At 44.3% G+C, this 28000-nt stretch overlaps 2 protein-coding genes across 3 annotated transcripts in view; one reads left to right on the top strand and one right to left on the bottom strand.

The window, feature by feature from the left end:
* FN1 (fibronectin 1) overlaps nucleotides 1-851 on the top strand; it is a 68679-nt gene extending 67828 nt beyond the window's left edge. For both annotated transcript variants that reach the window (XM_048869435.2, XM_048869437.2), the window contains one exon: nucleotides 44-851. In XM_048869435.2, coding sequence (XP_048725392.2) covers nucleotides 44-118 — 75 coding nt within the window. In that variant the 3' untranslated portion in view covers nucleotides 119-851. The remainder of the gene's footprint in view (nucleotides 1-43) is intronic.
* Nucleotides 852-5685: 4834 nt separating this feature from the next.
* ATIC (5-aminoimidazole-4-carboxamide ribonucleotide formyltransferase/IMP cyclohydrolase) overlaps nucleotides 5686-28000 on the bottom strand; it is a 34196-nt gene continuing 11881 nt past the window's right edge. The window contains exons 8-16 of the mRNA XM_048869579.2: nucleotides 27740-27865; nucleotides 26074-26181; nucleotides 24790-24875; nucleotides 23258-23347; nucleotides 21534-21662; nucleotides 20422-20514; nucleotides 8700-8882; nucleotides 6858-7013; nucleotides 5686-6011 (exon numbers count right to left, since the gene is read on the bottom strand). Of these exons, the coding sequence (XP_048725536.2) occupies nucleotides 5892-6011; nucleotides 6858-7013; nucleotides 8700-8882; nucleotides 20422-20514; nucleotides 21534-21662; nucleotides 23258-23347; nucleotides 24790-24875; nucleotides 26074-26181; nucleotides 27740-27865 (1091 nt within the window). The 3' untranslated portion in view covers nucleotides 5686-5891. The remainder of the gene's footprint in view (nucleotides 6012-6857; nucleotides 7014-8699; nucleotides 8883-20421; nucleotides 20515-21533; nucleotides 21663-23257; nucleotides 23348-24789; nucleotides 24876-26073; nucleotides 26182-27739; nucleotides 27866-28000) is intronic.

The following is a 28000-nucleotide window of genomic DNA, read 5'->3' as shown; positions in this document are numbered from 1 at the left end:
CTTACAGTACTGAGCACTAACTGGTTTCCTTTCCTCCTGACAGAATGTCAATTGTCCAATTGAGTGCTTCATGCCCTTAGATGTACAGGCAGACACACAACATCGACCAGGAAAGTAACAGCCAGCAAGTCTTACGCCACCACCACCAAAAATCTATCTACCAAGATGACCATCCAAACAGAGTGATGCTAGCAAAACCAGATCTCTAATAAAGAACGGCCTTCTGCTCCGGAGTCACTTTCCCAGCTTAAGCTCAACTCACAGCTTCTCCAAGCATCATTCTTGGCGCGTTTCAGACTTTTTTCTCATGATTGATAGCAGCGTGTATTGTTTTGTTTTTCTCAGTGTTTGATACCATTCAGTATTTTCAAATGAAAAAAGTTACTAAATTGTGAATGGGTTGGGGATCAAAATAATACTGGGGCAAGGGGGGTAAATGGGATGGAAGGCTCCCTTGCCATGCAAACAAAAACAACACTACTACCGTTTAGAGGAAGGAAAATCCACTGAACACTTTTGCTTTCACCTAAAGCGTGCAGCCAGCAATAACCTACGTGACTGCATACCCCATCACTGTGATATTTAAAATATGCACAGTCCTAATTCTTTCTAAATGACCCTATTGTTTTTCTAGCTGTATCTTTGTATCTCATACTGTTATTTATCAGTTTTGTTCCCCATCCCTCAAGTGTTTTTATATGGGAAAAAACGTACTGAAGAAACTTCGTATGCAGTTGACAAAGAGGAATTTGGTGTAATTATGATTGGTGATTATTTTTTATACTGTAAGTGCCAAAGCTTTACTACTGTGGAAAGACAACTCTTTTAATAAAAAGATTTTACAAACCAAATGCATGGCTAGTGATTTTTTTTAATTTTTGTTGTTGCAATGGGGTTCAGGGAAAGAAGGTGTATGCAGAACTGAAATAGCTTTGCCTCTGGAAAGAAGACGGGACAGCCATCTTTCTGCAATATGAAGTTGAAAACAGAATATTTGTTGATCATTTTCTTAAAGGAAGTAGCATAGAAAAAGATTATCTGAAATTGCAGTAGCCCCTGGAGACACCAGTGGAGATCGAAGCCCCACTGAGTTAGTACAAACCCCATCAAGCTAGCACACACAGTAAGAAAGTGATTGAGAGAGCTTCAGGGCAGGGACTAGTTAGATGAGAGACAAAGGATGGGAGAAAAGAAGTATTATCTCCACTTTAAAGATGGGAAACTGCGGGACAGCACTTAAGGCCTCATCCAACAAGGTACTTTAAGCACACGTCATCTCATCAATTTTAATGGGATTACTGACATGCTTAAAGTTAGCCATATGCTTAAATATTTGCTGAACTGGGGTCCAAGCGACTTGCCCAGCATCCCAAAGGAAGTGGCAAAGCCAGGAATTGAACCTACATCTCCTGAGATCAGGCCTATGGCGTAGCTACACTATCACCCATACAGACTAAGCATTGGGGAAGACTATTATAAATTACCTTAAGTCATCTCTCATAACTGTTGATGGAGGATAATGTAATCACTCATTTCTAAGCAAGGGATGGAAACGTATAAGAGAGACCTGTCTCCATTTTACAGGAATTTACTGATTCATACTATTTCACTCTTCTTCCAAAAATGAGCTGCTCCATCTACAGTCCCGACTCGGCAAATTAAAAAAATCATAATGCAGAATACAGTTTGTTCAGACACTTCTGCTAGTAAAAGTGATCTCAGCTGTAACCTTTAGGTGCTACTGTAATACATATAAGGGAAGGAATTAATTTTATGGCACCTCAGCAGACATTGCTCATACTAAGGGATGACAGATATATTTATATACATAAAATATGGGAACAGGACAAAGAAATGGACAACTGTATTTCTAAACGGGTAACAACTGTAGAATATTTGGAAGAATGTTTTGCTGTGTTCTTGGTAAGGGAATGAAAATATTAGTCTGATCAGTTATTCACAAACTTCCTAGTTTATGATTTATATTTACTGCTGAAAAGATGCATCCCTACTCCACCCTGTTGAGAGACTTTCGGGTGTTTACTGAAACAGCAGTTTTACATTCAGATATTCAGTTTTACATTCATCCAGTAGACTACCACAAATGTAAAAATATTATCCCTGTAGAACTTGTTTTAAAGCAAAGTCAGTTGTATTGCAATGAATTAAACTAGGACCCTTTGGTTTGTACTGTCTGCATTGCCAAAACCTCCAAGCTCAACACTTACAAGGAAATACCAAATGTGAAAGCTTCCCTCATGATTCCTGGAGGCAAATTCCGCTCTTAGCTATATAGGAGTTGCATTATTCAAGTCAATAGAATTACTCTGGATTTACTTAAATATAGAATGAGAATGGAATCTGGCTTCTTGACATGAGAAATATGGCAATAGAAAGCAATTGTTTTAACAGATTTCTATTAGGCAGCTGAACTGTTTGCGACGAGTAAAACTGTTGCAGCAAGAATGAGCAGTATCCCAATGTTGTTCAAATATGATGAGCTAAATAAGTACCTAAAATATACCAGGGTTAGATCTACAGAGAGAAAATTAGTTTTCTTTTAGACTACATTTCCATTATTGTCTCTTTCCCAAGCTGTGTTGTTCATGTCCATCCAGACCTCACTAGAGGAATCGATGCCTTTAGGACCTCAGCTCCAGATAACTAGTTCTCTCTAGCTAACTTAGACACAATAAATCCTGCATCTTGGCAGGGGGTAAGACTAGATGAGCCTCTTCTAATCCTGTGGTTCTATGATTCAGAGACATAGGAATTGCCAGTCTTCTCCAGGATCGTATCTTTGCCAGTGGCCAATACCAGATGCTGCTGAAGAATCTGCAAGAAACCCCTATAGTAGCTACTTATGGGATAAACTGCCCCCAGAGAACATTTCCACCTGACTGACCCCAGTTAGTCAGATGTTGGTTTATGATCTGGAACACAAAAGTTTATATCCCTTCTAAAGCTCCCATTTATTCTTTTAATATTCTAACTCTGGATATTCTTGTCACGGGGCTAAACGACGTATTTTGGGGTGCCCTTGCTAACTATTAGCCAAGAGCAGAATAGAGGTTGCAGAAAAAACTGTGAAAAGCAAGCCATATTTTCTGGTTGAATTTTTTTTCAAAAGGGGAGGATGTTTGTGTGATGATTTCATCCAGCTCTATTGCAGAATGGGACAACAAAACTGCTCGAGGACATCAAAGAGAAGGACTGGTAAGTAGAGCTGGCCAGAAAATGATTTCCCCACTTGGTGAGAATTTTTCAGATTTCAAAAGATTTGTCCCATCTCAAATTGGGACAAACCTTCAAAAATCTCTACAATTTTCACAAACTGGCCATTTTTCTTTCTTTTCATTTGGGTCAATTGAAATGTTTCGTTTGCATATTTTAAACATGTTATATTTCAAATTTGAGCTTTTTAAAAATATGCTAAATCCAGCTAAATTGCTAAACAAAGTCCCCAAAACTTTTAGCTGGAAAAAATGTAAAAAACGGGACATTTAGACAATTTCAGAATTCTTTTTCCCGCAGGCAGTGGTTGAAGCCTCATTGCTTCGCTCATTTCAAACTCACCTGGATAAAGCACTCACAGCTACAGGGCAAGGAACGATCCCGCCTGTCCTGGCAGGGAGATGGACAGGGCAGATAGCCATCACTCTGCAAAGGTAAACTGATGACAAGATACAGGACAAGCGCGCCCCGCCTGGAACCTCCCATCCACTGGGGGTGCTGCAACCAGCCCATCTCACACCCACAGTGGGACAGTACTGGCCAGGAAGGGCACAGTTAGGGCAGCATGGGGGATGCACTGATCCAGCATCACCCCTGCACAGCCTTCGCTGGCAGGGCAGCCTTTGAGGCTGTGCTGATTAAAGCTGCCCCTTCAAACTGAAAGCCAGAAGGAAGGCAAGCAACGGTACTGGAGTCCCATAACTCCCATTTGTCATGCTATTCCTTGCCTTACGCAGAGCATCACAGCATGGCACCATGATTTCATCGAAGCTAGGATCACCCTGCAGAGATTATTAATTAAGCAAGGTCACAGGCTGGGACCAGACACTCCCTCTCCGGGTCAAAACACTCCGTGGAGTTTAAGTTCCACAATACAATAGAGACTTAAAACCACATCTGTGAGCTCCTCAGACTTGGATCTGTGGGGATAAACTCTGCAGGCTCGAGAGCAGCTGCTATTTATTCACTTTACTGCTCTGTATAGAGTCTATCACCTCTGAATTCAGCCTATTGAGGCCAGGACCACTTTGGAATTTATAAGCTCTGTAGGGGAGGAAAACGAATTGGCTGAACGGGTCTGAGGTTTCCCCTGGCATGTACAATGTAGAGACAGCTATTGCAAAACTCTGAGCTGTGCCAGTGACAAAAATAAAACAGGTTTTAGAAGTGCAATCAAAAGACATCCCTTGGAATGTGCTGGCAGTCGCAAATAACCAGCATGTTACTTTGTTCACATTAGAAAAACTAGTGCAAATCTGGAGTTTAGCAATCAGAGTTCAGCACGACGTAAAGTGAACTGTACACATCTGAGAACAGAAGTAGCTCTAGGCAAGACACCTATGTATGAATTCTGAATTGAACTCACTTGGTAGGAGAACCAAGCATGTAAGATCACAGGAACTGGTATTTTCCCTTTCACCTCTAAGAAAGCAATTCAAGCCCACCCTTTGGCAAAAACACTAGCAGGATTTGGTGTATTGAATCTGAAACTACCTGAGGGCTTGTCTACATTACCTGCTGGATCCACAGGCAGCAATCAATCCAGCAGGGCTCGATTTACTTCATCTAGTCTAGACGCGATAAATCGACTGCCGAGCCCTCTCCCGGCAACTCCGGTACTCCACCAGGATGAGAGGCACAGGCAGAGTTGATGGGGGAGTGTAGGCAGTCGACTCACCGCAGTGAGTCGATCTAAGTACGTAGCTGAAGTTGTGTAACTTAGATCGATCCCCCCTCCCAGTGCAGACCAGGCCATAGGTGCCGACTTCTCCTGGCGCCGGTGGGTGCTCGACCGCCCTATGCCCCCGGCCCAGCCCCGACTCCACCCCTCCCCCATTCCAACCCATTCCCCAAAGTCCCTGCCCCCTCTCTGCCCCATTGGACTTCTTCCCCGAATCCCCACTCTGGCCCCGCCTCCTCCTCTGAGTGCGCCACATTCCCGCTCCTCCCCCATCCCTCCCGGAGCTTGTTAGGCTGCGAAACAGCTGTTTTGCGGCGGCAAGTGCTGGGAGGTAGGCAGAGGAGCGGGGACCTGGCGCGTTCAGGGGAAGAGGCTGAGGTGAGGTGGAGCGGCGGGGGGGGGGGGGGGGGGGGGATGGGGGGGGGAAGCTTGGCTGCCGGTGGGTGCAGCGCTTCAGCCATGGAGCACCCATGGAGTCGGCACCTATGGACCAGGCCTCAGATACGGGACCAATTACATACTCTCAGCGGAAAATGAGGATAAGGGATGGGACATGTTGGGAGAAAGCTGCTAGCTCAAAAGCAATCTGTATAGTTTCAGTTTATAACAGATTTTTATCAATCCATTACAAATGTGGCTGCAAGGCAGGACTTTCATAGTGTTCCATCAGCATTTTAATTAATTGGAAAAATCTGGGCTATAAAATTTAACTCATAAAATGAAGACACTTTCCCCGAACACACAAAGAACGTGGAAGACTTCACACTCAATTCAGCCAGGAACCGTGTATTTATTTTCAAAAGAAAAATTCCTTTGCAAGTATCAGCTTCTTTTTGCTTTAATTTGCAGCCAGCAGCAGGGGCTTTGTTTGCTGACTACACAAGGACACTCTACGGCATGTGCAGACTGGGTTTCCAGATGTAACTGGTGAAGTTATGGTCACGGCTTATGCTGGCTGCGACAGCCCATGGTGGAATCAGTGATGGAACAGCCGAAGATTGGTGTGAATGAGAGTTATTCCCAGCTCATTGCATGCTTCAATCACAACTTGGTCAGCAGCTGAGCCAGATGGGGCAGCAATAAACTGTACTCCGCTCTGAACAGAGATTTGGAGAAGCTAAAGGTTAGTGATGAAAAGCAAAAACAACTGGATGAATTGTGCAGTGAAACTGGGATATATGGTACAACCAGCACAGACTTGTGCTCTTCTCCAGGTCCAGACGGTCAGCCCGCAATTCACTGTATTCCTGCAGTGCAAGTAAAAACCCATGGCTGGCCTGTGCCAGCTGATTTGGGCTCATGGGGCGTGGCCTGCGGGGCTGTTTAACTGCAGTGGAGACTCCCAGGCTTGAGCTCTGGGACCCTCCCACCCTGCAGAGTCCTAGAACCTGGTCTCCAGCCCAAGCCCAGAAGTCTACTCTAGAATTAAACAGCCTCTTAGCCCAAGTCATAGGGCACGGGCCAGCTGTAGACATACCCTTGGAGTCCTAGACATGATCCAGGACCCTACTGTGCTAAGTGATGGTCCCTGCCCCAAAGGGCTTACAAGCCAGTGAGTAAGTTACTCACATGACTAGTCCTGGACTACTCCTCACATAAGTAACTGCTTGCCAGTGTGAGTAAAAAGTTCACAATCTGCTCCTCTGAACTTAACAGCATTAGCTGGATATTTTTTGGCTACATTTGTCATACTTTAACACTCCTTTAATTCTAGAGCCAACATCAATGGTGGTTATCGAACACCAGTTCATGGAGAACCACTGTGCTCCAGAAAAAATCTCTTCCAGAATGCAGCAGTTCTAGTTGGCACATTTCAAGCACCATGTGTAGAAAATGCAGACACACATTCCCAAGTGCACGAAATGAACAACTAAATAAAGCAAAAAGCACCCAGGTGTTTCCCTTACGTCACCCTGACATCCAGGCCGCACAATGACCCTACCTGTTTAGCTCGGTCCACATTATCCCTAAAAGGGAAGAATGCATCCGAGCTGAGGGAGACTGCATCCAGCTGGCCAATCCATTCCTTCTTCTCGGCCTCAGAGAGCTGTGCTGGGACCTCCTCAAACAGCGCCTTCCATTTAACCAGATCGTCACCCTGCAGGAACAGAGTCAGCTTACCCTGATGGCATTCCCTCCTTTACCTGCTCTCTATCACCGTGCCAGAAATGGCTTCTGGACCTCCCTCCCAGCCACCTAGTCATACGAGGGATGTCATCTCTTTTACATCCAAGTTCACACCTGATCTTACGTGGTGCTCTGCTGCTGTGAACTTCATACCAGGAATTCATTAGATCCGAAGTGACTGTGGAAAGAGATTACCAACTACTGCTCCTGCTATCATCCCTGCTCCTCGCTTGTTTCTAGCCCATATGCTTTGCTTGGCCTGTTTGTGCTATGCCACTCTGTGTGTAAACACAGGACACACACAAACAGGATTTGGTATAAGGAGCTTCACACATGTCTGATGAAGAGGAGCTTGCCTTATGAGTCACCTTCTTAAACTGCACTAATCCACCTCCCATACCACCCCCTTAAGCAAGCAGTTGTTGATGTATGGATGATTCACTAGGCTCCCATTCCAGCTGTTGGGTTTATACTTTAAAAGGGCATATATGCTTTACTGAGGCAGTCACTGCCTGCAACAGCCTGACCCAGTTTGATTCTGGGAATCCAAGCAGCCACAGAAATGAACTGCAAAAATCAGAGTGAAAATACAGCAGGAAAAGTTTAAGTGCCAACCATACTTTGAACCTTTTATTCTTTGTTTTTTAAGATTCAGAATTAATTTAGTACCTGTTGGAGACTGCCAGATAAAACAGCCCTGGAGATGGACATCCTCTGAACAGGTAGAAAGTCAATGCTCCCTTACACTGCAGCACACAGTGGATGGGGAAATCAGGAGACTTGGTTCTATCCCCTGGCTCTCTGCCACTGACCTGCCGTGTGACCATGGGCAAGTCACTTCTCATCTTTGTGCCTCTCCGGCTGCCCCTTTTCTCTACTTATAGTGGAAGCTCTTCAGGGCAAAGCCTATCTCTGTGTATTTGTCCAGCGCCTAGCACAAAGAGGCCCCATGCTCAGCTGGGTCCTTGAGGTGCCGCTTCCCAGTAGTAACAGCCCTCCAGCTACCTCTGGCTGCAAAAGACTATTACAGCTTCGCTGCCCACTTGTGTACCTAGGATAATGATTGTGGGGACAGCGCCTGGGGTGTGGACATTGTGTCTTCCCTAGGAGCTGGACAGGGATTATTTTCACACAGGCCAAACAGTTCTCAAACTCGAATGACCTCTGGCCATTAACAGTCTGGACCTCATTTGACCTGTCCCCAAATAACTGAATCCTGTTACCCATCCAACCCTCCAATACGCTCGACTTTCTCCCTCTACAAAGTGACTGCAGGAGACAGATGGGTGGCTTCACTAACCAAAAGACCCAAATCTGGTCCCAGTTATTACCTCCAGTTTCTGAGGGGCTAAGAGTGCAACCCAGGAAGCATGCGCAGTGTGGTGTGAACAAGGAGAGGCTCCTCTCCCTCAACTACAATTCCTCTAGCCAATTAAAGAGTGTGCTGTGAAAGGGTACAGCTCTCGCGGGACAGAAGATCCGGCGCTGTGATGCAAGACTGGGATGAGAGAGATGGAAGGGGTAAAAAGGGGCAAAGGACGAGACCACCCACAAGATTCAGGAATCCCTACCCTGGTCTATTTATCAACACTGATCCCACAAGAAACAATTTGCAGAACCTCCTGGACGGTCGTGAGGGAAAATCCTGGCGCATTACCTCGCCGGTGGTCCCGGTGACGTACTGATCAATGGCGTTGGAGATCTCCGCCCTCTTCACTCCAGCTTTGAACTTCATGGCGAGCACTTGGGGGTGGTGTCTCAGCCACCAGTGGTTTGCTTTGTCGCCGGCAAGACGCGTGCAGTGGATTCGGGACTGCTGGCCTGCCCCTATGCCGATAACCTGCAGTCACGTGCAGAACACTGTAATGAACAGCCAAAGCACGTCCCCGCGCACTGCGACCTTTATCAGAGCAGCCCCAACCCCAGAACCATTATAAACAGACATGAAGGCAGAGAAAACCCTAAGCCCTTCATCCTGCAAATTGCATCTGGGACAGATCCCAGCACTCGTGACTTCACTGGGGCTCCATAACTGGGTTCCGTGTAGACACTGGGGTCTACCTGTGTGCAACAAGAAGCAGGATCAGGACCCAAGTAACCAAGACTGGCACTGTGTTGAGGAGAACAGGCTCTGTCCATATTGTCTTTACATGTCTCCCAGGTTCAACTGCTTATACTTTAATTCCCCACCCCACACTTATTAGTATCTCTCTCCGTTCTATTTCTAGCCCAGGCACAAAATCTACTCGACCCGCCCTCACTACAAGGATGTTTGTTTCTCTCACCCATTCAGTATGTGCCCCGTTACTATTTATTATTTGTGCTACCATAGCACCCTAGTGACAGACCAGGTCTCTATTGTGCTAACAGCTGGAGAAATGAACTAGCTAAATTTTTCTTCCTGAATTCTACAAGTACCTTCTGCCAAGGGAGTTAAACTATCACACCAAAAAAAGGTCTGATGCAGTTCTGGCTTTCATTGAAAAAGCACTCTGTCTGTTCCAGGAATGACTAGGCCTGGTGAGAGATTCTAGCCAGCCTACCTGTTCTTGGAAAGAGAATTCAGGTCTGTGTCTAGACCACCTCTGGGTGTAACCCAGGAGCTGTGATCAGCATGGTATAAAACCACTATATAGCTTAGATGCAACTTCTGGCATATTACAAACAAGCCCCAGTCACGGCTGATAAGGAGGAAAAATCAAGTATTCAATCTGGACAACTGGTCTGTCAAATCAGAACTTTGCAGCTGCCAATACATTTCCTATTCTGCCATGTGCCAGAAAGAGCAGGATTTAAAAATAGCTACACACTAAACGTAGCCCTTGCTTAGTGGGTTTGGAGTTTAATATGAAACCGGGCCCCTGGGGACACTGCCTCCAGGAGCAATGTTTGAAATGGGACCTTTTCAAGCCACCGAGAATGAAAGAGGCAGTGTATCTGCTTTGCCTCCTCAAGCCCTGGTCTTGTCAGACAAATTCTTCACTCAGCATACAGCTTTTCCTTCTCTCCCTTCAATTTGGGGTACATCCTGGAGTTCATATTTTTGCAGAATCTTCTGCTCTCCTGAACTATAAGCCCTGACAGCAGTTTGCCCTGTTTAGCTAAGTGTGCCGTTAATCCCACACCTATGTATGCCAGTCTATATGGCGGATTGTAAACCACAACCATTAAAAGGAGAAGGAACAATATTAAAATAAATTAATAATTTATTTAAAAATCAATTAAAATAATCAAATAAATAAAATTATTTTTGAAAAAAATAAGTAAATACCCCCCCCGGAACTATGCTGCTGAATTCTTCCCAGAGGGCCAGTTGCACTTTTGTGACACGTCTTTTGTCACAAGTCTTGCAGTCTCCAGACCCGCTGGCTACTCCTGCTTATAAAGCCCCAGCATGCTTTAGGCTGGGAATGTCAGTCGCACACCCTGCAGCAAGCCCCCCCCGGAGGATGAGGTACACTCCTCGTTCTACAGTATTGCCAGGTTCATGGTGTAGAAACATAGGTGTGATGTTTTTACACCTCAGTGAATTTACAAACCCCAGGGACACCTGTTTTGTTATGCATCCTGTTGCCCCCCCTCTGCAGCAGAAAGCATGCTGGGAAGCCACATAGAGGAAAAGCCATTGAGCCACATGACATCTGGACATGGTGCAAAATGACAGGCTAGATTTTAATGTATACGTGCGCTGGCTGTCCCACGTAGCCTGGTTCTTTGAGGGCATTCACACACGGGGCCAGACTCGGCACACACTGGGTATAGTGCTTACTATTGCTGGTCCCACAGCCTTCAGTATCATGTCTACAGCCGTGTGCCTGTCTGTCTGAGGTATTAATGTGTCCCCACATCACTGTAGTATCTGAGCATCTCACAATCTCCAATGAAAGATCCTCACCCCACTCCTGGCAGTGCTATTAGTCCCATTTTATAGATGGGCACTGAGGTACAGAAACTACAGGTCTTGAGGTGGCTAATGTCCACCGATTTTAGGGGCCTTGTGGATGGTCTGCCTACCCACACTGGAGGGGAATGGGTTAATGTAGGCCTGAGAGGCCAATTAATCCACCTGGAGAGCAAGCCAGGCCTAATGAAAGATGAAGCCCAGCTGTGGAGAAGCTGGGTGATGGGAAAAGAGAGGCCGTCTGGAGCAGAAAGAGACTGCAGGGAGGTAGTGTACAACTCTGCAGTCACTCTTGGTAGTGGAGAGCCCTGAAGAGAACAGGAAGGAGCCTGGAGGACCATGACGAAGCCTGGTGGAGGTGAGATCATGAGAAGACTCAGGATTGGAGCAAGCTCTGGGGGGGGAGCCTGAAGAAAGGCTACTGGTGGGAAGGAGTCCAGGAAAGCAGCAGCAAGGTATCTGACAGAGCACAACATGGCTGCTCAGCCTAGGGTCCCCAGACTGGAACCCAGAGTAGCAGATAGGTCTGGGTTCCCCATCAGCCACTGGGAAGGTGGCATGAAGCCCCCTGACAAAAGGGATGAGGATGATTTAAAGCCCTGAGCGAAGGGGTGCTGGAACCTTGGGGACTGAAAACCAGATGTAAGGATTGGGGTGACTGATTGTTAGACTTTGTTGTGGGGCTCAATGTGACTTCGGAGGAGGACCAAGCCATGAGAAGAGAGATCACCACAGGATTGGAGTGACTGTCAGCAGTGGATGCTAGAGAGGAAAGAGGTGCTGTGCCCACGCCCAGCCATGAGGGGGCGAACCAGTGGGGAGTCCTCTCTTCTACATGCCTAAACACCTTGGACCTGAGCCTAGGTGACCTGATCAAGGTCAAACAAAGCCTGGGGCCGAGCAGGGAGCTGAACTGTGGTCTTGAGTCCCACCAGGCCAGCCTCCCCCATGGCTGGAAGCTGAAGCCAGACAAATTCATACGGGAAATAAGGGGTAAATTGTTAACAGTGAGTAATTAACCACCGGAATAACTTCCCAAGGGTCATGTTTTTCCTAAGAGAAACACTAATTCAACCAGGAATTATTTCAGTGACATTGTAGGACCCGTGTTACGCAGGAGGTCGGCTAGATGATCAAAGTGGCTTTAGACTCTATGATCATCCTGTTCCTTTAGTTCTGTCTCTTCAATGGGACTGACTACCCCAGACTGGGCGCACAGCACAATGCATGGACACACATACACACAGATGCCCTTCGAAAAGTCTTATTAGGCTCCTGGCCCAGGGTAAGTTTTGTTTTGATGTACTGGTAAAGCACTAATCCCCCTCCTCTCATTTCCATTGCCATAGCAGGGGGTGGAATTGATTCTGTGCTTGGGCAGGTAGCTTTTCAGGGCAGTTTTGCAACGGGTCCTACTGAAAGGTGAACTGTCTGGCTGGAGGGAGGTTACCAGTGGAGTTCCTCAAGGATCAGTTTTGGGACCAATCTTATTTAATCTTTTTATTACTGACCTCGGCACAAAAAGTGGGAGTGTTCTAATAAAGTCTGCGGATTATACAAAGCTGGGAGGTATTGCCAATTTAGAGAAGGACCGGGATATCATACAGGAGGATCTGGATGACCTTATAAACTGGAGTAATAGTAACAGGATGAAATTTAATAGTGAGAAGTGTAAGGTCATGCATTTAGGGATTAACAACAAGAATTTTAGTTATAAGCTGGGGGCGCATCAATTAGAAGTAACGGAGGAGGAGAAGGACCTTGGAGTATTGGTTGATCACAGGATGACTATGAGCCACCAATGTGATATGGCTGTGAAAAAAGCTAATGCGGTCTTGGGATGCATCAGGAGAGGTATTTCCAGTAGGGATAAGGAGGTTTTAGTGCCATTGTACAAGGCACTGGTGAGACCTCACCTGGAATACTGTGTGCAGTTCTGGTCTCCCATGTTTAAGAAGGATGAATTCAAACTGGAACAGGTACAGAGAAGGGCTACTAGGATGATCCAAGGAATGGAAAACTTGTACCAGAGGGATAAATACTGGAGAGGGAGAGAATTATTTAAGCTCAGCACCAATCTGGACACAAGAACAAATGGATATAAACTGGCCACCGGGAAATTTAGACTAGAAATTAGACAAAGGTTTCTAACCATCAGAGGAGTGAAGTTTTGGAATAGACTTCCAAGGGAAGCAGTGGGGGCAAAAGATCTATCTGGCTTTAAGATTAAACTCGATAAGTTTATGGAGGAGATGGTATGATGGGATAACATGGTTTTGGTAGTTAAATATTCATGGAAAATAGGCCCAATGGCCTGTGATGGGATATTAGATGGGGTGGGATCTGAGTTACCCAGGAAAGAATTTTCTGTAGTATCTGGCTGGTGAATCTTGCCCATATGCTCAGGGTTTAGCCGATCGCCATATTTGGGGTCGGGGAGGAATTTTCCTCCAGGGCAGATTGGAAGAGGCCCTGGAGGTTTTTCGCCTTCCTCTGTAGCATGGGGCACGGGTCACTTGCTGGAGGATTCTCTGCTCCTTGAAGTCTTTAAACCACGATTTGAGGACTTCAACAGCTCAGACATAGTTGAGGTTTTTCGCAGGAGTGGGTGGGTGAGATTCTGTGGCCTGCGTTGTGCAGGAGGTCAGACTAGATGATCATAATGGTCCCTTCTGACCTTAGTATCTATGAATCTATGAAAGACATCCCCAGCTATTTCAAAACCAAAGCTCACAGGAAAGTGGAAACCCCCTTTCATAGTTTCTTCCTGCATCCATTAAGCCGACACTGAAGAGTTAACCAGATGGGCTAGCTTGGAGGACTGCTGTGCCTCAGACTTTCCGACGCAGCTAGATTGCAACAGATGTTAAAGCTATATGTCAAAGGCTGAGTAGAAAGAAATGAATAATTTGCCTTTTCATTCATCAAGATGAAATGACTTCACCTTTTACTGGAGCCATAAAACACACCTCCCCCAAAGAGTAAATGAAAGACCCAGGCTGTGGTCTTTCTTGGGCTGAGACTTCATATCATTTGTTCATAATTAACTTATTGCTACTGTGTTTAATAAATCCAGAGTTGAATATGAGCAATGTTACTAATGTCATAATATGAAATAACAAAAATACTGCCCAGCTTTTTTTAAATGGTGATTTTCTTCAGTACATCTCAAAAGCACTTTATAAAGTACGACCATTTTACAGATGGGAAAACTGAGCAAGTGACTGGCTGTGATGGGGCGGCTGCCCCTCACTGGCAGAAAAGGGGTTAAAAGCAGCCCTAGGGAAGCTGTGCTGGAGGCAGCCAATTAGAAAGGGGCTGAGAGGAGCAGCCAATCATGGCCTGGCAGGCCCATATAAGAAACGGCTGCAGGCAGAGCAGAGTTCAGAAGCTGATTGGAACTTGAGGGGAGAAAACCAAGGCTCCTGGCAGGGGGAAGAATCATAGAATATCAGGGTTGGAAGGGACCTCAGGAGGTCATCTAGTCCAACCCCCTGCTCAAAAGCAGGACCAATCCCCAGTTAAATCATCCCAGCCATGGCTTTGTCAAGAAGCCACAGCACTGAGGACAAATCAGTGCTGCAAGCAGGGACTGGGGGAACAAGAGGGAGCTCCTGGCTGTCTGCTAGGACCTGCAGGCTGAGGCCCTGAGGTAAGAGCAGAAGAGGGTGCTGGAGCTGCATGGGAAGCCGCCCCAGGACAATGGACTGCAGTTGCCACTGAGGGAAGTGGCTGGGTGGAGATTGCAGGTCCCCCAGAAGAGAGCCCTGAACATACACAGAACCCTGATGAAGTCAGTGGGGTTCTATCTGGCCACAGGGAACTACCCCCGCTGATGCAGTTTCAGCATCAGAGCTTTAGCTTTATTATTTCCTGGCAACCTATGTAGTCTGGCTAAATTAAGAGATCTACTTTCATGCCTCTGGATTCATTCTGAGTAACGAGCGAAGTCTAATGCCCTCTTAAAGTTTAGATTATAAAGAATGTTGCAGTATATAGTCCCAAGTGGATAAAATACAGAGTGATAGCTGGAAAATGTCTACAATATTTAAAATAAAAGTTAAGATAAAAAGGTATTTTATCTTTAAGACACTCTGAATGAATGGAAAAGGGGGAAGCTTAATTGCATTTAATTTAGTAATAACGATCATACCCAACTCTCATATCAAGCTTTTCATCAGTAGCTATCTGAGCGCTTTACAATGTTAATGTATTAATCTTCACAATGACACCATGAGGTGGTGCTATTAGCCCCCACTGTACAGTTAGGGGAGCTGAGGCTAAATGACTTGCTCAGGGTCACACAGAAAGTCTGTGGTGGAGCAGGGAAATGAACTTGGGTCTCCCAGTGCTCTAATCACTGAGTCATCCTTCCTTTCCTGTGTCATTAAGGAGTGCAAACCAACATGCTGCCCAGTATTATAATGGTTGGTTTGGCCATTGCAGGAAAGCAGACAAAGTAAGGGAGAAGGTCCTTCCTGCAATTCTTGGTGACTGTTGGTTTACTGCAAATTAAATGACAGTTCCACAAATGCTTCTTCCCACCTCAATCTTCCCCAAGCCTAATTAGCAACCTGCCCTGCATGCAGCATCTGTTCCACTTACAATTCCACAGAAACTGAACTGGTTGAAAGAAATCATGGGTCACTGAGATACAAAAGCTCCTCTGTAAAAACTGAAAGAGGTGGGTTGTAGGTAAGGCAATCCCATGGGAATCAAAGGAATGGAAGTTGAGAGCACTCAGCACCGCGTAGGATTGAGCCAGTAGTCCAGAGACAGCACACATCAGATGCCTAGACTATGTCTTAAGACAGTCTATTATTGATCCGGTTTCCCTTCTCAGCTTCTACTTGGGGAGATGAACACTGAATATTCCAGGGAAGAAAGCTGATCTTAAAGCTGTGGGTAGGTGATCAGCACGTCAGTTATCTCCAGACAACACTGCATAGGGAATCGCTTCAGCTAGGTGACTTCTTAATTGGAATGCTACATGCAGGGACATAAGTTCTCCTTTATGTGTACCTCAAAAATAAGGGAGGGTGATGCCAACCCTTAGTCTTAAAAATCTATGAAATACCCTCTGGGATTCTATCTAGTCTGACCTCCTAAATAACACAGGCACAGAACTTCACCAGGTGATTCCTGCATCAAGCCCATGAAGGAGTGTATTTTAGAAACATTCAATTTTGATTTAAAGACGGCAAGTGATAGAGAACCCACTGGTTAATTACACTCACTAGTAAAAGAAAAAGCCTTATTTCTAGTCTGAAATTGTGTAGCTTCTGCTTCCAGCCATCAGATCTTGATCTTTCCATTAAAATAAAGGCAGAGTGTCCAATAACAACCAAGAGGAGAAACATGTATGCTTGGCTAAGAGATTTCCCCATGAATGTGCATTAGCAAATTATCAAGCAAACCTAGGGCAATGAACCAGCTGGAATTCTGCTTATACAAACATGATTCTAGCCCACTTCTCACCCATCACAAGGGCCTTTTCACATACACATGGGACATGCAGTACTCCAACCACTGCAGAAATATCTGCAGTAGCACATTAAGATCACCAGTAAAAAGGCACCAGGGGTTGATGGGGCTGCTGCGGTACTGAGTGAGCAGAGGGTGAAGAGGAACTCAGGCTAATCAGACCTTTGTCTTGGGGCAACCAGAATTAATGCTCTCGTAGATGGAGACCTAATTAAAAAGCCTCAGGGACAGAAAATGCCAACCTTCCAGCCAAACGACTTGTCAGAGCTATCAGAGTAGCAGCCGTGTTAGTCTGTATCCTCAAAAAGAACAGGCGTACTTGTGGCACCTTAGAGACTAACAAATTTATTAGAGCACAAGCTTTCGTGGGCTACAGCCCACTTCATCGGATGCACAGAATGGAACATATAGTGAGACAGATATATATATATATATATATATATACACACACACACACACACAGATAAGTTGGAAGTTACCACACAAACTGTGAGAGGCTATTTAGTTAAGATGAGCTATTATCAGCAGGAGAAAAAAAACTTCTGTAGTGATAATCAAGATGGCCCATTTAGACAGTTGACAAGAAGATGTGAGGATACTTAACTTAAGGAAATAGATTCAATTTGTGTAATGACCCAGCCACTTCCAGTCTCTATTCAAACCAAAGTTAATGGTATCTAGTTTGCATATTAATTCAAGCTCAGCAGTTTCTACTTGGAGTCTGTTTTTGAAGCTTTTCTGTTGCAAAATTGCCACCCTTAAATCTTTTACTGAGTGGCCAGAGAGGTTGAAGTGTTCTCCTACTGATTTTTGAATGTTATGATTCCTGATATCAGATTTGTGTCCATTTATTCTTTTGCATGGAGACTGTCCGGTTTGGCCAATGTACATGGCAGGGGGGCATTGCTGGCACATGATGGTATATATCACACTGGTAGATGTGCAGGTGAACGAGCCTCTGATGGCTTGGCTAATGTGATTAGGTCCTATGATGGTGTCATTTGAATAAATATGTGGACAGAGTTGGCATTTGGCTTTGTTGCAAGGATAGGTTCCTAGGTTAGTGATTTTGTTGTGTGGTTGCTGGTATTTGCTTCAGGTTGGGGGGCTGTCTGTAAATGAGGACTGGTCTGTATCCCACGATCTGTGAGAGTGAGGGATCATTTTTCAGGATAGGTTGTGAGATCTTTGATGCGTTGGAGAGGTTTTAGTTGGGGGCTGAAGGTGACAGCTAGTGGCATTCTGTTATTTTCTTTGTTGGGCCTGTCCTGTAGTAGGTGACTTCTGGGTATTCTTCTGGCTCTGTCAATCTGTTTCTTCACTTCAGCAGGTGGGGATTGTAGTTGTAAGAATGCTTGATCGAGATCTTGTAGGTGTTTGTCTCGGTCTGAGGGGTTGGAGCAAATGCAGTTGTATCGTAGAGCTTGGCTGTAGACAATGGATTGTGTGGTGTGGTCTAGGTGAAAGCTGGAGGCACGTAGGTAAGCACAGCGGTCAGTAGGTTTCCGGTATAGGGTGGTGTTTGTGACAATCGCTTATTAGCACAGTAGTGTCCAGGAAATGGACTGCTTGTGTGGATTGGTCTAGGCTAAGGTTGATGGTGGGATGGAAATTGTTGAAATCATGGTGGAATTCCTCAAGGGCTTCTTTTCCATGGGTCCAGATGATGAAGATGTCATCAGTGTAGCGCAAGTAGAGTAGGGGCATTAGAGGACGAGAGCTGAGGAAGTGTTGTTCTAAGTCAGCCATAAAAATGTTGGCATACTGTGGGGCCATGCGGGTACCCATAGCAGTGCCGCTGATTTGAAGGTATACATTGTCCCCAAATGTGAAATATTGACAGAGCCAGAAGAGTACCCAGAAGTCACCTACTACAGGACAGGCCCAACAAAGGAAATAACAGAACGCCACTAGCTGTCACCTTCAGCCCCCAACTAAAACCTCTCTAACGCATCATCAAGGATCTACAACCTATCCTGAAAAATGATCCCTCACTCACAGATCTTGGGAGACTGACCAGTCCTTGCTTACAGATAGCCCCCCACCCTGAAGCACATACTCACCAGCAACCACACAACAAAAACACTAACCCAGGAACCTATCCTTGCAACAAAGCCCGATGCCAACTCTGTTCACATATTCAAGTGACACCATCATAGGACCTAATCACATTAGCCACACCATCAGGGGCTCGTTCACCTGCACATCTACCAATGTGATATATGCCATCATGTGCCAGCAATGCCCCTCTGCCATGTACATTGGCCAAACTGGACAGTCTCTACGCAAAAGAATAAATGGACACAAATCTGATATCAGGAATCATAACATTCAAAAACCGGTAGGAGAACACTTCAACCTCTCTGGCCACTCAGTAAAAGCTTTAAAGGTGGCAATTTTGCAACAGAAAAGCTTCAAAAACAGACTCCAAGTAGAAACTGCTGAGCTTGAATTAATATGCAAACTAGATACCATTAACTTTGGTTTGAATAGAGACTGGAAGTGGCTGGGTCATTACACAAATTGAATCTATTTCCTTAAGTTAAGTATCCTCACATCTTCTTGTCAACTGTCTAAATGGGCCATCTTGATTATCACTACAGAAGTTTTTTTTCTCCTGCTGATAATAGCTCATCTTAACTAAATAGCCTCCCACAGTTTGTATGGTAACTTCCAACTTGTGTGTGCGGGCGCAGGGTGGTGCTTCCCTTCTCGGGCTCCCCGGGGGAAGGCGGGCCGGGTGACCCTCGCCAGAGGAGGGTCCAGCCACCTCCTGTGTGTGTGTGTGTCTTACTATATGTTCCATTCTATGCATCCGATGAAGTGGGCTGTAGCCCACGAAAGCTTATTCTCTAATAAATCTGTTAGTCTCTAAGGTGCCACAAGTACTCCTGTTCTTTTTGTCAGAGCTATGTAGCACATGCCACCAGAAAATACAGTGAAGTAACGCATGGGTGCATTTTAACTCTAGACGAAGACAATCTGGTGTATGCAGATGAATAATAAGGAGGATGGATTAAACAAGGTATCTTTAAAGGTGACCTGCAAAGGAAATAAATTGGGATTGCGCCCGATTTTGCTTCTGTATGATGTATATTGGTGAGGGGAAGAGACTTTCAGGCTCCTCTTATCAAAAAAAAAGTCTGCTTTTTTTTTTTTTAAAATGTCTCACAGGGTTAATTGAATGATGACATCACAACAGCAAGCAATTGAGAGGGGAAACAAATGTCAGTCTGTTAAAACTCTTTGGTAACATTTAAATACAATGCCTAATGAACACCTGGGAACAAATGTTTCTGTTAAATTCACACCCCATCTGTTCATTTATGGTGTAACTTTTGACACCACACATGAAAGGCCACCCTCCAAGGTAAGTCTTCCATCAAAATCAAGGAAGACTTGACATTCCTGATACTCCAAAGTTAAAAGACAAAACAGAATAAAAAACCTCATCTGTTTGCAAAAAGCCCTTTTTTATACATCACAAATCAGCAAACTAAGGCAATTAAAATATATCCTTTGCGGATTGCCTTTAAATTAAACACTGTCAGACACCAGGTGTGATACCCACTCTCACATGGTAATGCCTGAAAAGGCCTTTAACAAATGAATGCCCACCAGCAAAAAGATCCCTCTTAAAAACCTGGACAGAAGATTTAGAAAAAGAATGATTCAGGCCTTGATCCAACATTTAACAACATGAACAAAATTATTCAAGTTTTAATTCTTTGCAAGCTTGATCCCTTAGTCTCTCAATCACCATCCATTCCCTTGTTGTGAAAAGATCCCAGGATTTCACGTTCACAGGCAGCCACTTGAGAGCTATCGAACTTGAGCTACTGTTCCATGTAACAATGTCTAAGCCAGCTTGCCTATACTTGTTTAATAGCTTCCAGTACACTAAGTGATTTTACACCTGGTGCCTAACAAAAAGTACTACTGGCCAGTTTGGCTGAGACGGTATACCCCCCCCCAAGCAGCCTGGTTTGGTTACCTGCCCATTCTTAGCATAGCAAACGGAATTGGACTGGGTGTACTTGACAGCGACGGTGGCTACAGTCAAATTTTGGATAGCAGACTCAGGCAGCTGAAACAACAGAAAGCAATAACGAATGTATCCCTTAAATAACTGAGATTTAAAACATTCTGCAATGGGCTATAAATCTGCAAACCAAAAACCACTACACGTGCTATAGAATACCAGAGGAAAATGACTAAAAATTACCAATAATCTGATTATCTACTAATGTCACCAGTTCTTGTGGCCCAAACCAACCCCAAACTCAGGCCTCAACAGCTAAGTGACTGACAGTCAAACACTGGCCCTAATCCTCAAAACATTCGTGCACTTGCTTAACTTTACACAGGTGAACAGTCCAGTTGAATTCACTACTCACATGTACAAAGCTAAGCTTGTGCTTGCATATTTGCCAGATCAAGGCCATAGCTTGAAATGCTATTGACAATTTTATTTTACACTCATTCCGCTACTAATTTGTTAAATGGTTTTCCCATTGACCACGTTTCTCAGCTCCCCTTGAAGAAAGTAGAATATTTCTACATTCATATAGGTCTGCTACTGCACAGTGAAACATTCGGACCAATGTAAACCACATGTAAACTAACTGCCCACTGGTGATGTGTAAACCATCTGTGTATGGAACAGAGAGATCTAGGAGTTTATACAACACAATGCAAACAAATGAGACTATTAAACAGTGACTCAGAATGACACCACAACGGTTTCTTACTGTATTGCTGTGGAACTGTGGAAATTAAGAGAGGGACTTCCTATTTATAATCCTGATAATCAGCAATAAAGAGCTAGATCCAGCTCATCTTACTCAGGCAAGTAGCTAAAACGAAGGCAATGGCTCTACTTGCATGAGTAGACTTGGCCCAGTGCACCATTTTGCTGAAAAGACAAGTCTGCCTGAATGTTTTAGGGCCTCCTATGATAGGATCTCACTTCCTTTCCTGATTGGAGCCCACCAGTTCACTCAAACAGTCCTCTCGTTTCTCACTAGAATCACAGAATATCAGGGTTGGAAGGGACCTCAGGAGGTCATCTAGTCCAAGCCCCTGCTCAAATTCTCTTACACTTACATTTTTGTTTTTGCTAACAATGTTCTTGAACAGTGACTGGTCAATAACGCCGTTGTTCCTCTTCTGTGTGAGATGCAACCCAAAGAGGGTTCGAATCTCGTTTTCCTCTGGCTCGTAATCAAGCTCCATCTAAAAGCAGACAAATAGAAAGTAGTGCTGCACACTCTTTGAACCCTTCCAATCCAACTTCCAGCAATGACCCTTTCGAATCTGACTTCCAACAATAGTTTACCTTAAAGAACAATGTCAATCTTTTACATAATCCAAAAGAGATGAGACGAAAAGGGATGGGATGCCAAAACAGACGTAGTACCAGCAAACTGGAGCACCAACTTACCAGCACCAAAACATAAAGTGTCACTTTAAGGGAGAAGATAGGAGTGTGCACACTGGATGTTTACCCACACAGGGCCAGACTGTGGCCCACAAAGATCCAAGCGCAGAAAGAACCCTCCCTGCCCAGAACTGCCCCCTCCCATGTGGCAGTGGAAGAGGGCAACCATCTTTGCAGATTTCCCCCACCTTTACAGAGGGCACAGCTGGAGTGTGGAGCAGGACTTGGGGAATGCGTGTTGTAAGTCAAACACCAAGCATAAGGTCCCTTTATAGGGAATTTGGTGACAAGCAGCGATTGAGTCTCTCAAGCATTAAAGATTTACTAGTTACTACCGCAACCTTGCACAACTGACAACGGGAGGAACCAGCCTTCAAGGCTGCCTGTAATTTCTTTCCTGCTTGCCTGAAGCACCTGAGCCACCTTCTCAAGCTCCTCTGACAGTAATGCTTGAATCCTTCTCTCATCGAATAAGTTGGAATTTATATGCCGCTACTTATGTGGCGCTACTTAAGTTCTTAGCTTCCCTGTGTGTGTCAGCCTCTCAGAGAGGGGCTGGGATAGGAGCGACATGGATACTTTGGCACTAGTATAAAATCTCCTGGGGAATCTACAATTTAAAGTCACGTGTACGCTGCTCAGCACACATGAGCAGGGGACATGGAGATGGTAATTTGAATTATCTGGCAGCGTCATGTTAAATATTTGACAAGTAATATGGAATCAACGTAATATGGAATCATTACGGAGTCTAAACTGTGCCTGCAACGTGATGATTCTTCATCACATGGTGGTTTTTTTTTTTAAAAAACGGCTTGCTGTTGTCTTTGGTTGTACTCACAGATTGATCCTGAGATCATACAGAAGCTGTTTTGTTGTTTTAAAAGGCTGTGTGCACTGATGTAACAAATTGCTCAATTATAAGATTAATGACAAAGCTGGAGAATTTCATAGACAATAGGGAGATTAGAGCAAAGTGGAGAGCAGTCCAGAAATTTTATTTCTGTAAAGTACTGTTGCTAATGTGCATGTCATTACAAAAATCAGTGAAGACATCATGAAAAATGTTCTGTTTTTAATATAAGCCTTTACTAGATCTTCATGGACATGCCAGTCTGTGAAATTCTAGATCCTTTAGAAATCGAATCCCAAACTGAATCAAAACCCTATTAGCTCAATGGGAACGTTCACATGCTCTTCACTGGGCTTTGGATCAGGCATGATCTGTGTGTAGTTCCAGAGCTGTAAACTCTGATTTGTAGAAAAATATTTCCAAGTAGTATGGAGAGAAGGCCACAGAAAAAGAAGCTTATAATGAAAATGGAGCTGTGGGCGGGCTGAGAAGTCTACATTGAGACCACAAATACTATGAAACATGTAGCATACCCACCTGGAGGATACAGTAACTCCCATTTTTCTTTCTGGAGAGGATTTTGAGAGCTTCCTCCTCATAGCCTGGGGCCACTATTCCATCAGACACCTGCAAAACACACACATACACACAGCATTAGCCCCCCAAGGGGAAAGAGCAACACTGATATGCAATTTTAGATACTGTCATTAGAAACACATTAGAGGCCTGGTCTGAAGCCAACAAGAGTCTATGGACTTCAATAGACTTTGGATGAGGGCTCAACCCTGCAACACTCACAAGTGCAAGTAGCATTACAAACGAGCATAATCCGTTTACGGACAATAGGATACTCACATGCTAAGTGTTTGCAGCATCCAACCATATGGATGGGTGCTACAGTGCCTTCAGGAGCATGTGTTTTTCCCCACCGAAGTCAATGGAAACACACCTCCCACACATTTCCTATGGGTGAATTCATTCCTGTATCTATTCAAGACAAGTTTCTTGTAATGGCATACCGGAAATACTTTACCTACTATACAGAAGGGAGGTTTGTATTACATTCTCTTTACTTTGAGCATCTCTGAAATTCAGGGTGATCAGTAAAAGTCCTGGTACCTTTGTGAATGTATTTGTCTAACTGGGTTCAGAAGAGATGCTTTTTTGATGATGGCAGGTTTTCTTTTCTAAAAACATCTTAACACTTGCCTACACAACAGAAGTGGGATTTATATATGGAGCAGCACCTTTCGGACCCAGGCTCTGACTGGTCAGAGACAGACAAAGAAACTCTCGGATACTTTAAGGACACAAATAGTGACAGAATGGAACCGCATTGTCTCTAACAGCATTAAAAACTGACAGAGGTGGTTTATTTTAGGGCCATAAAGTGATACATTTCCTTTTCGTTCATATTCTGTTTTCTTCCCTTCTTAAATAACCCTCAGTGATACCATGCTCAGCCTAGAACAAACACTAACACTGTTTGGTTACGTATTAACGTTGTCTGGTTTAGTTTTGCATTCAGGGTTGTCATCTATTCTAGTGACTTGGGCGATATGCTCAGTTACGTAGCAGAATTAGGAGTACTACAGGGTCGTAGGCTCAGTCTATTGGTAGGCAGCAATCTACAAATGCATTTCTTTTCCCCCAGAAAGAAGGAGGCAGGCAGCTGTAGGGATGACTAGGAATTCCCCACTGTTCCGCCAGAGCTGTTGAATCACCTATTACTGAAGTACAATCAGGGGTTTAGAGACCTGCTTAAGTGGCCGATGAAGGTTATGATCCACTTTGGAAATTAGTAGTTTGACTGTTCAGTTTTCACATTTGCCGCCACTGATTGCACATGAGCCACAGCTGGGAAAAAAAAAATCAAGACTGATTTAAATTCTGCACCCTGGAGAGCAAATGATCAGAATGGACCAATAAATACAAATGAATAAAATGGACAGAAACAAAAATGGACCAATAATAATAAAAAAAAATGTATGATGGAATTGCCATTACAACCAATGAGTTCACCAAGAGCTCTTCACCTTTGCAGAATAACTTGCGGTTTTTACACTAACCTCTCTAGAAATGATTTTAGCAGTCGGGACATCACAGATATCAGAGAGAGCAATGAAGTCACCAAACGAAGACATCCGATCAGCCCCTGTAAAATAATGTTTAAAAAGTGATTCATCTGCAGCACACACACAAACCCACCCCTCCGCCCCACCAAACCATTCACAACTCAGTCTCTTTCCTCAGAGTTTGCTAATTTCATCACAAAGCAGAAGAAAGGGACACTTAAGAATCACAAGAAGGAAAACAAATCTAAGGCAGTCTCCCTGCCACAAAACCCATCCTAAAAATATTTCTGTAGGTTCCTATTTTCCTCCTGCACATTCTCACTTTCGAAGCTTCTGTAATGAATGTCTTATAGAACACTGACTTTTCTAAGGGAAACCAGAGTCAGAAATGTACATAACAGCGATTTTGTATTTTATATTTAATGAACTGGTGCTCATTTAAAACCAGAGACAAATCGCACCAGATGACACTGTGGAGGTTTCCCGTTCAGCCAGGTCAATGCTCTTCAGTGTTACCCTGCAACAACCTAGTCCTTCTAATCACTTGCCTCTCGTCACAGAGAATGTCAATTGTGTAGTAGTGCTTTTATATGAACAATGACCATCAAAGGTGACCTACAAATTGGGCGGGGGGAGGGGAGGGGGGGAGAAGAGACTGGGTGCATGCCAATTATTTCCTTTTGAAACTGAGGTTTTATCTACCCTGCTTTTCCTGGAATGTGATGGACAACAAGAGAATGGGCAGAATGACATCAAAATATCAAGAGTGAAATCTGAGCCACTGAGAAGGGGCAAAAGGATTTTTAGCCTTCCTTTTTTCCCCTGTCAATACTTTAAACTCAAATATAAAACAAACGGTTGGGAGAAAAAAGATTTCTTTATGAACTATTCAACAGTACCCCACCCACAGTTGAGGGCTGAGAGCTTCCAATCCAGTTCTCTGGTTGTTCAGATTCCGCCAACAAAAGCAGGAAAGAGATTTCTTAAGTGAAAACAAGCAGGAGTTGGTTGAATTAGCTAAACTCACTTTGACTGAGAGCCAGTCCTGATTTGAATCTAGGTCCCTCGAGAGGAGAATGGATTGCGCATTAATCAACAGAGTTATTTAGACTCTTCTGGAGAAGAACCAAAAAAACAAGATCTACCCGGATCTTCTAAATATCACCATAAACTTGCAAAGAGAAGAACCTGTGAACCACACGGCACATTGCTCAGGAGCAAGTACTATTGGTCTTCTCAGTTCTTTGCACAGATTAGTTTTTTTACTTGCCATCCCACCTCTTGCTCGTGCATACGCAGTTGCCAAAGGCGTCAGGGTTGCGTGTAAATCATGCACCATGCAGGCCTGAGCTTCTTCCACCGTGAGTGGCAGTCCAACAGCAGCACCTAGTGGATAAAATGAGCAAAGACAGTGGAAGAAGAAAATGAGAACTATATTCTGGTCCAACTCCTTCATATCAGCAAAGGTGTCGGGGCATTTTAAGGAGGTGAGAGGACAGATATTGCAATGGCATTCGAAGAACAGAGTGTGACGGGTTGGATCACAGAAACCCCCTTGGGACTGCCACCTGATGTGCCAAGACTACTTCTGCCCCTGCTTTCCCTGCCAGCTTGAGACTCCAGCACTCTGTCTTGCTGGGCCAGACACGCCCGTCTGCTCCAACACAGACCCAGGGTCTGAACCACAAGCCCCAAAGCTGCAGACTTAGCTGAAAGTCACTTAAGAAGTGTTCCTGCCTTTAACACTCAGATGCCCAACTCCCAATGGGGTCCAAACCCCAAATAAATCAGTTTTACTCTGTATAAAGCTTATACAGGGTAAACTCAAATTGTTCGCCCTCTATAACACTGATAGAGAGATGGAAACAGTTGTTTGCCCCCTCCCCCCCAGGTATGAATACATACTCTGGGTTAATTAATAAGTAAAAAGTGATTTTATTAAATATGGGAAGGAGGATTTAAAGTGATAACAGACAGAACAAAGTGAATTACCAAGCGAAATAAAATAAAACAAGCAAGTCTAAGTCTAGTACAGTAATAAAACTGAATACAGATAAAATCTCACCCTCAGAGATGTTTCAGTAAGTTTCTTTCACAGACTGGATGCCTTCCTAGTCTGGGCACAATCCTTTCCCCTGGTATAGCCCTTGTTCCAGCTCAGGTGGTAGCTAGGGGATTTCTCATGATGGCCGCCCCCTTGTTCTGTTCCACCCACTTATATATCTTTTGCATAAGGCGGGAATCCTTTGTCCCTTTGGGTTCCCACCCCTCCTTCTCAATGGAAAAGCACCAGGTTAAAGATGGATTCCAGGTCAGGTGACATGATCACATGTCACTGTAAGACATCATTACCCACCTGCCAGCCCACACGTATACAGGAAGACTTACAAGTAAAACAGATTTCAGAGTAGCAGCCGTGTTAGTCTGTATTCGCAAAAAGAAAAGGAGTACCTTTTCTTTTTGCGAATACAGACTAACACGGCTGCTACTCTGAAACCTGTCATTAGGCAAGGCACTGAATTTAGCCGTATGGAGTGGAAATCTATCAACTTCAATAGTCTCTAAGGTGCCACAAGTACTCCTTTTCTTTTTAAGTAAAACAGAGCCATCTACAGTCAATTGTCCTGGTTAATGGGAGCCATTAAGATTCCAAACCACCATTAATGGCTCACACTTTGCATAACTACATTAGGACCTCAGAGTTATATTTCATATTTCTAGTTTCAGTTACAAGAGTGATACATTTATACAAACAGGATGACCACACAGTAGATTATAAGCTTTGTAATGATACCTTACAAGAGACCTTTTGCATGAAGCATATTCCAGTTACATTATATTCACGCTCATTAGCATATATTTATAAAATCATATAGAGTGTAACGTCACACAGAGTGTCTCTATTTCTTCCATAAGACAAGTATCAATAAGATCCCACTCTTACCTGCAGGACTGACATGTTTGAACGAGGCTGCTGCGGGAATACCTAAAGCCTGCTTGAGTTCTTTCACCAACTGCCAGGCATTCAGAGCGTCGCACAGGTTGATGAACCCAGGGGATCCATTGAGAACTGCACACAGATCATAAATGCACATTAAAGGGCGAAGGCCCGTCTCTCCAAGGAGCCTGAATGCCAAGTACAAGTTATTTTAAATTTAAACTGCTACCGCTTAGAACCAAAAATTATACAAACTGTTTTCTTTTA

Source organism: Caretta caretta, chromosome 11, assembly GCF_965140235.1.
Source record: "Caretta caretta isolate rCarCar2 chromosome 11, rCarCar1.hap1, whole genome shotgun sequence".
Classification (NCBI taxonomy): domain Eukaryota; kingdom Metazoa; phylum Chordata; order Testudines; family Cheloniidae; genus Caretta; species Caretta caretta.
Note: the sequence above shows the minus strand (reverse complement) of the source record. Positions and strands in the feature narration are given on the sequence as shown.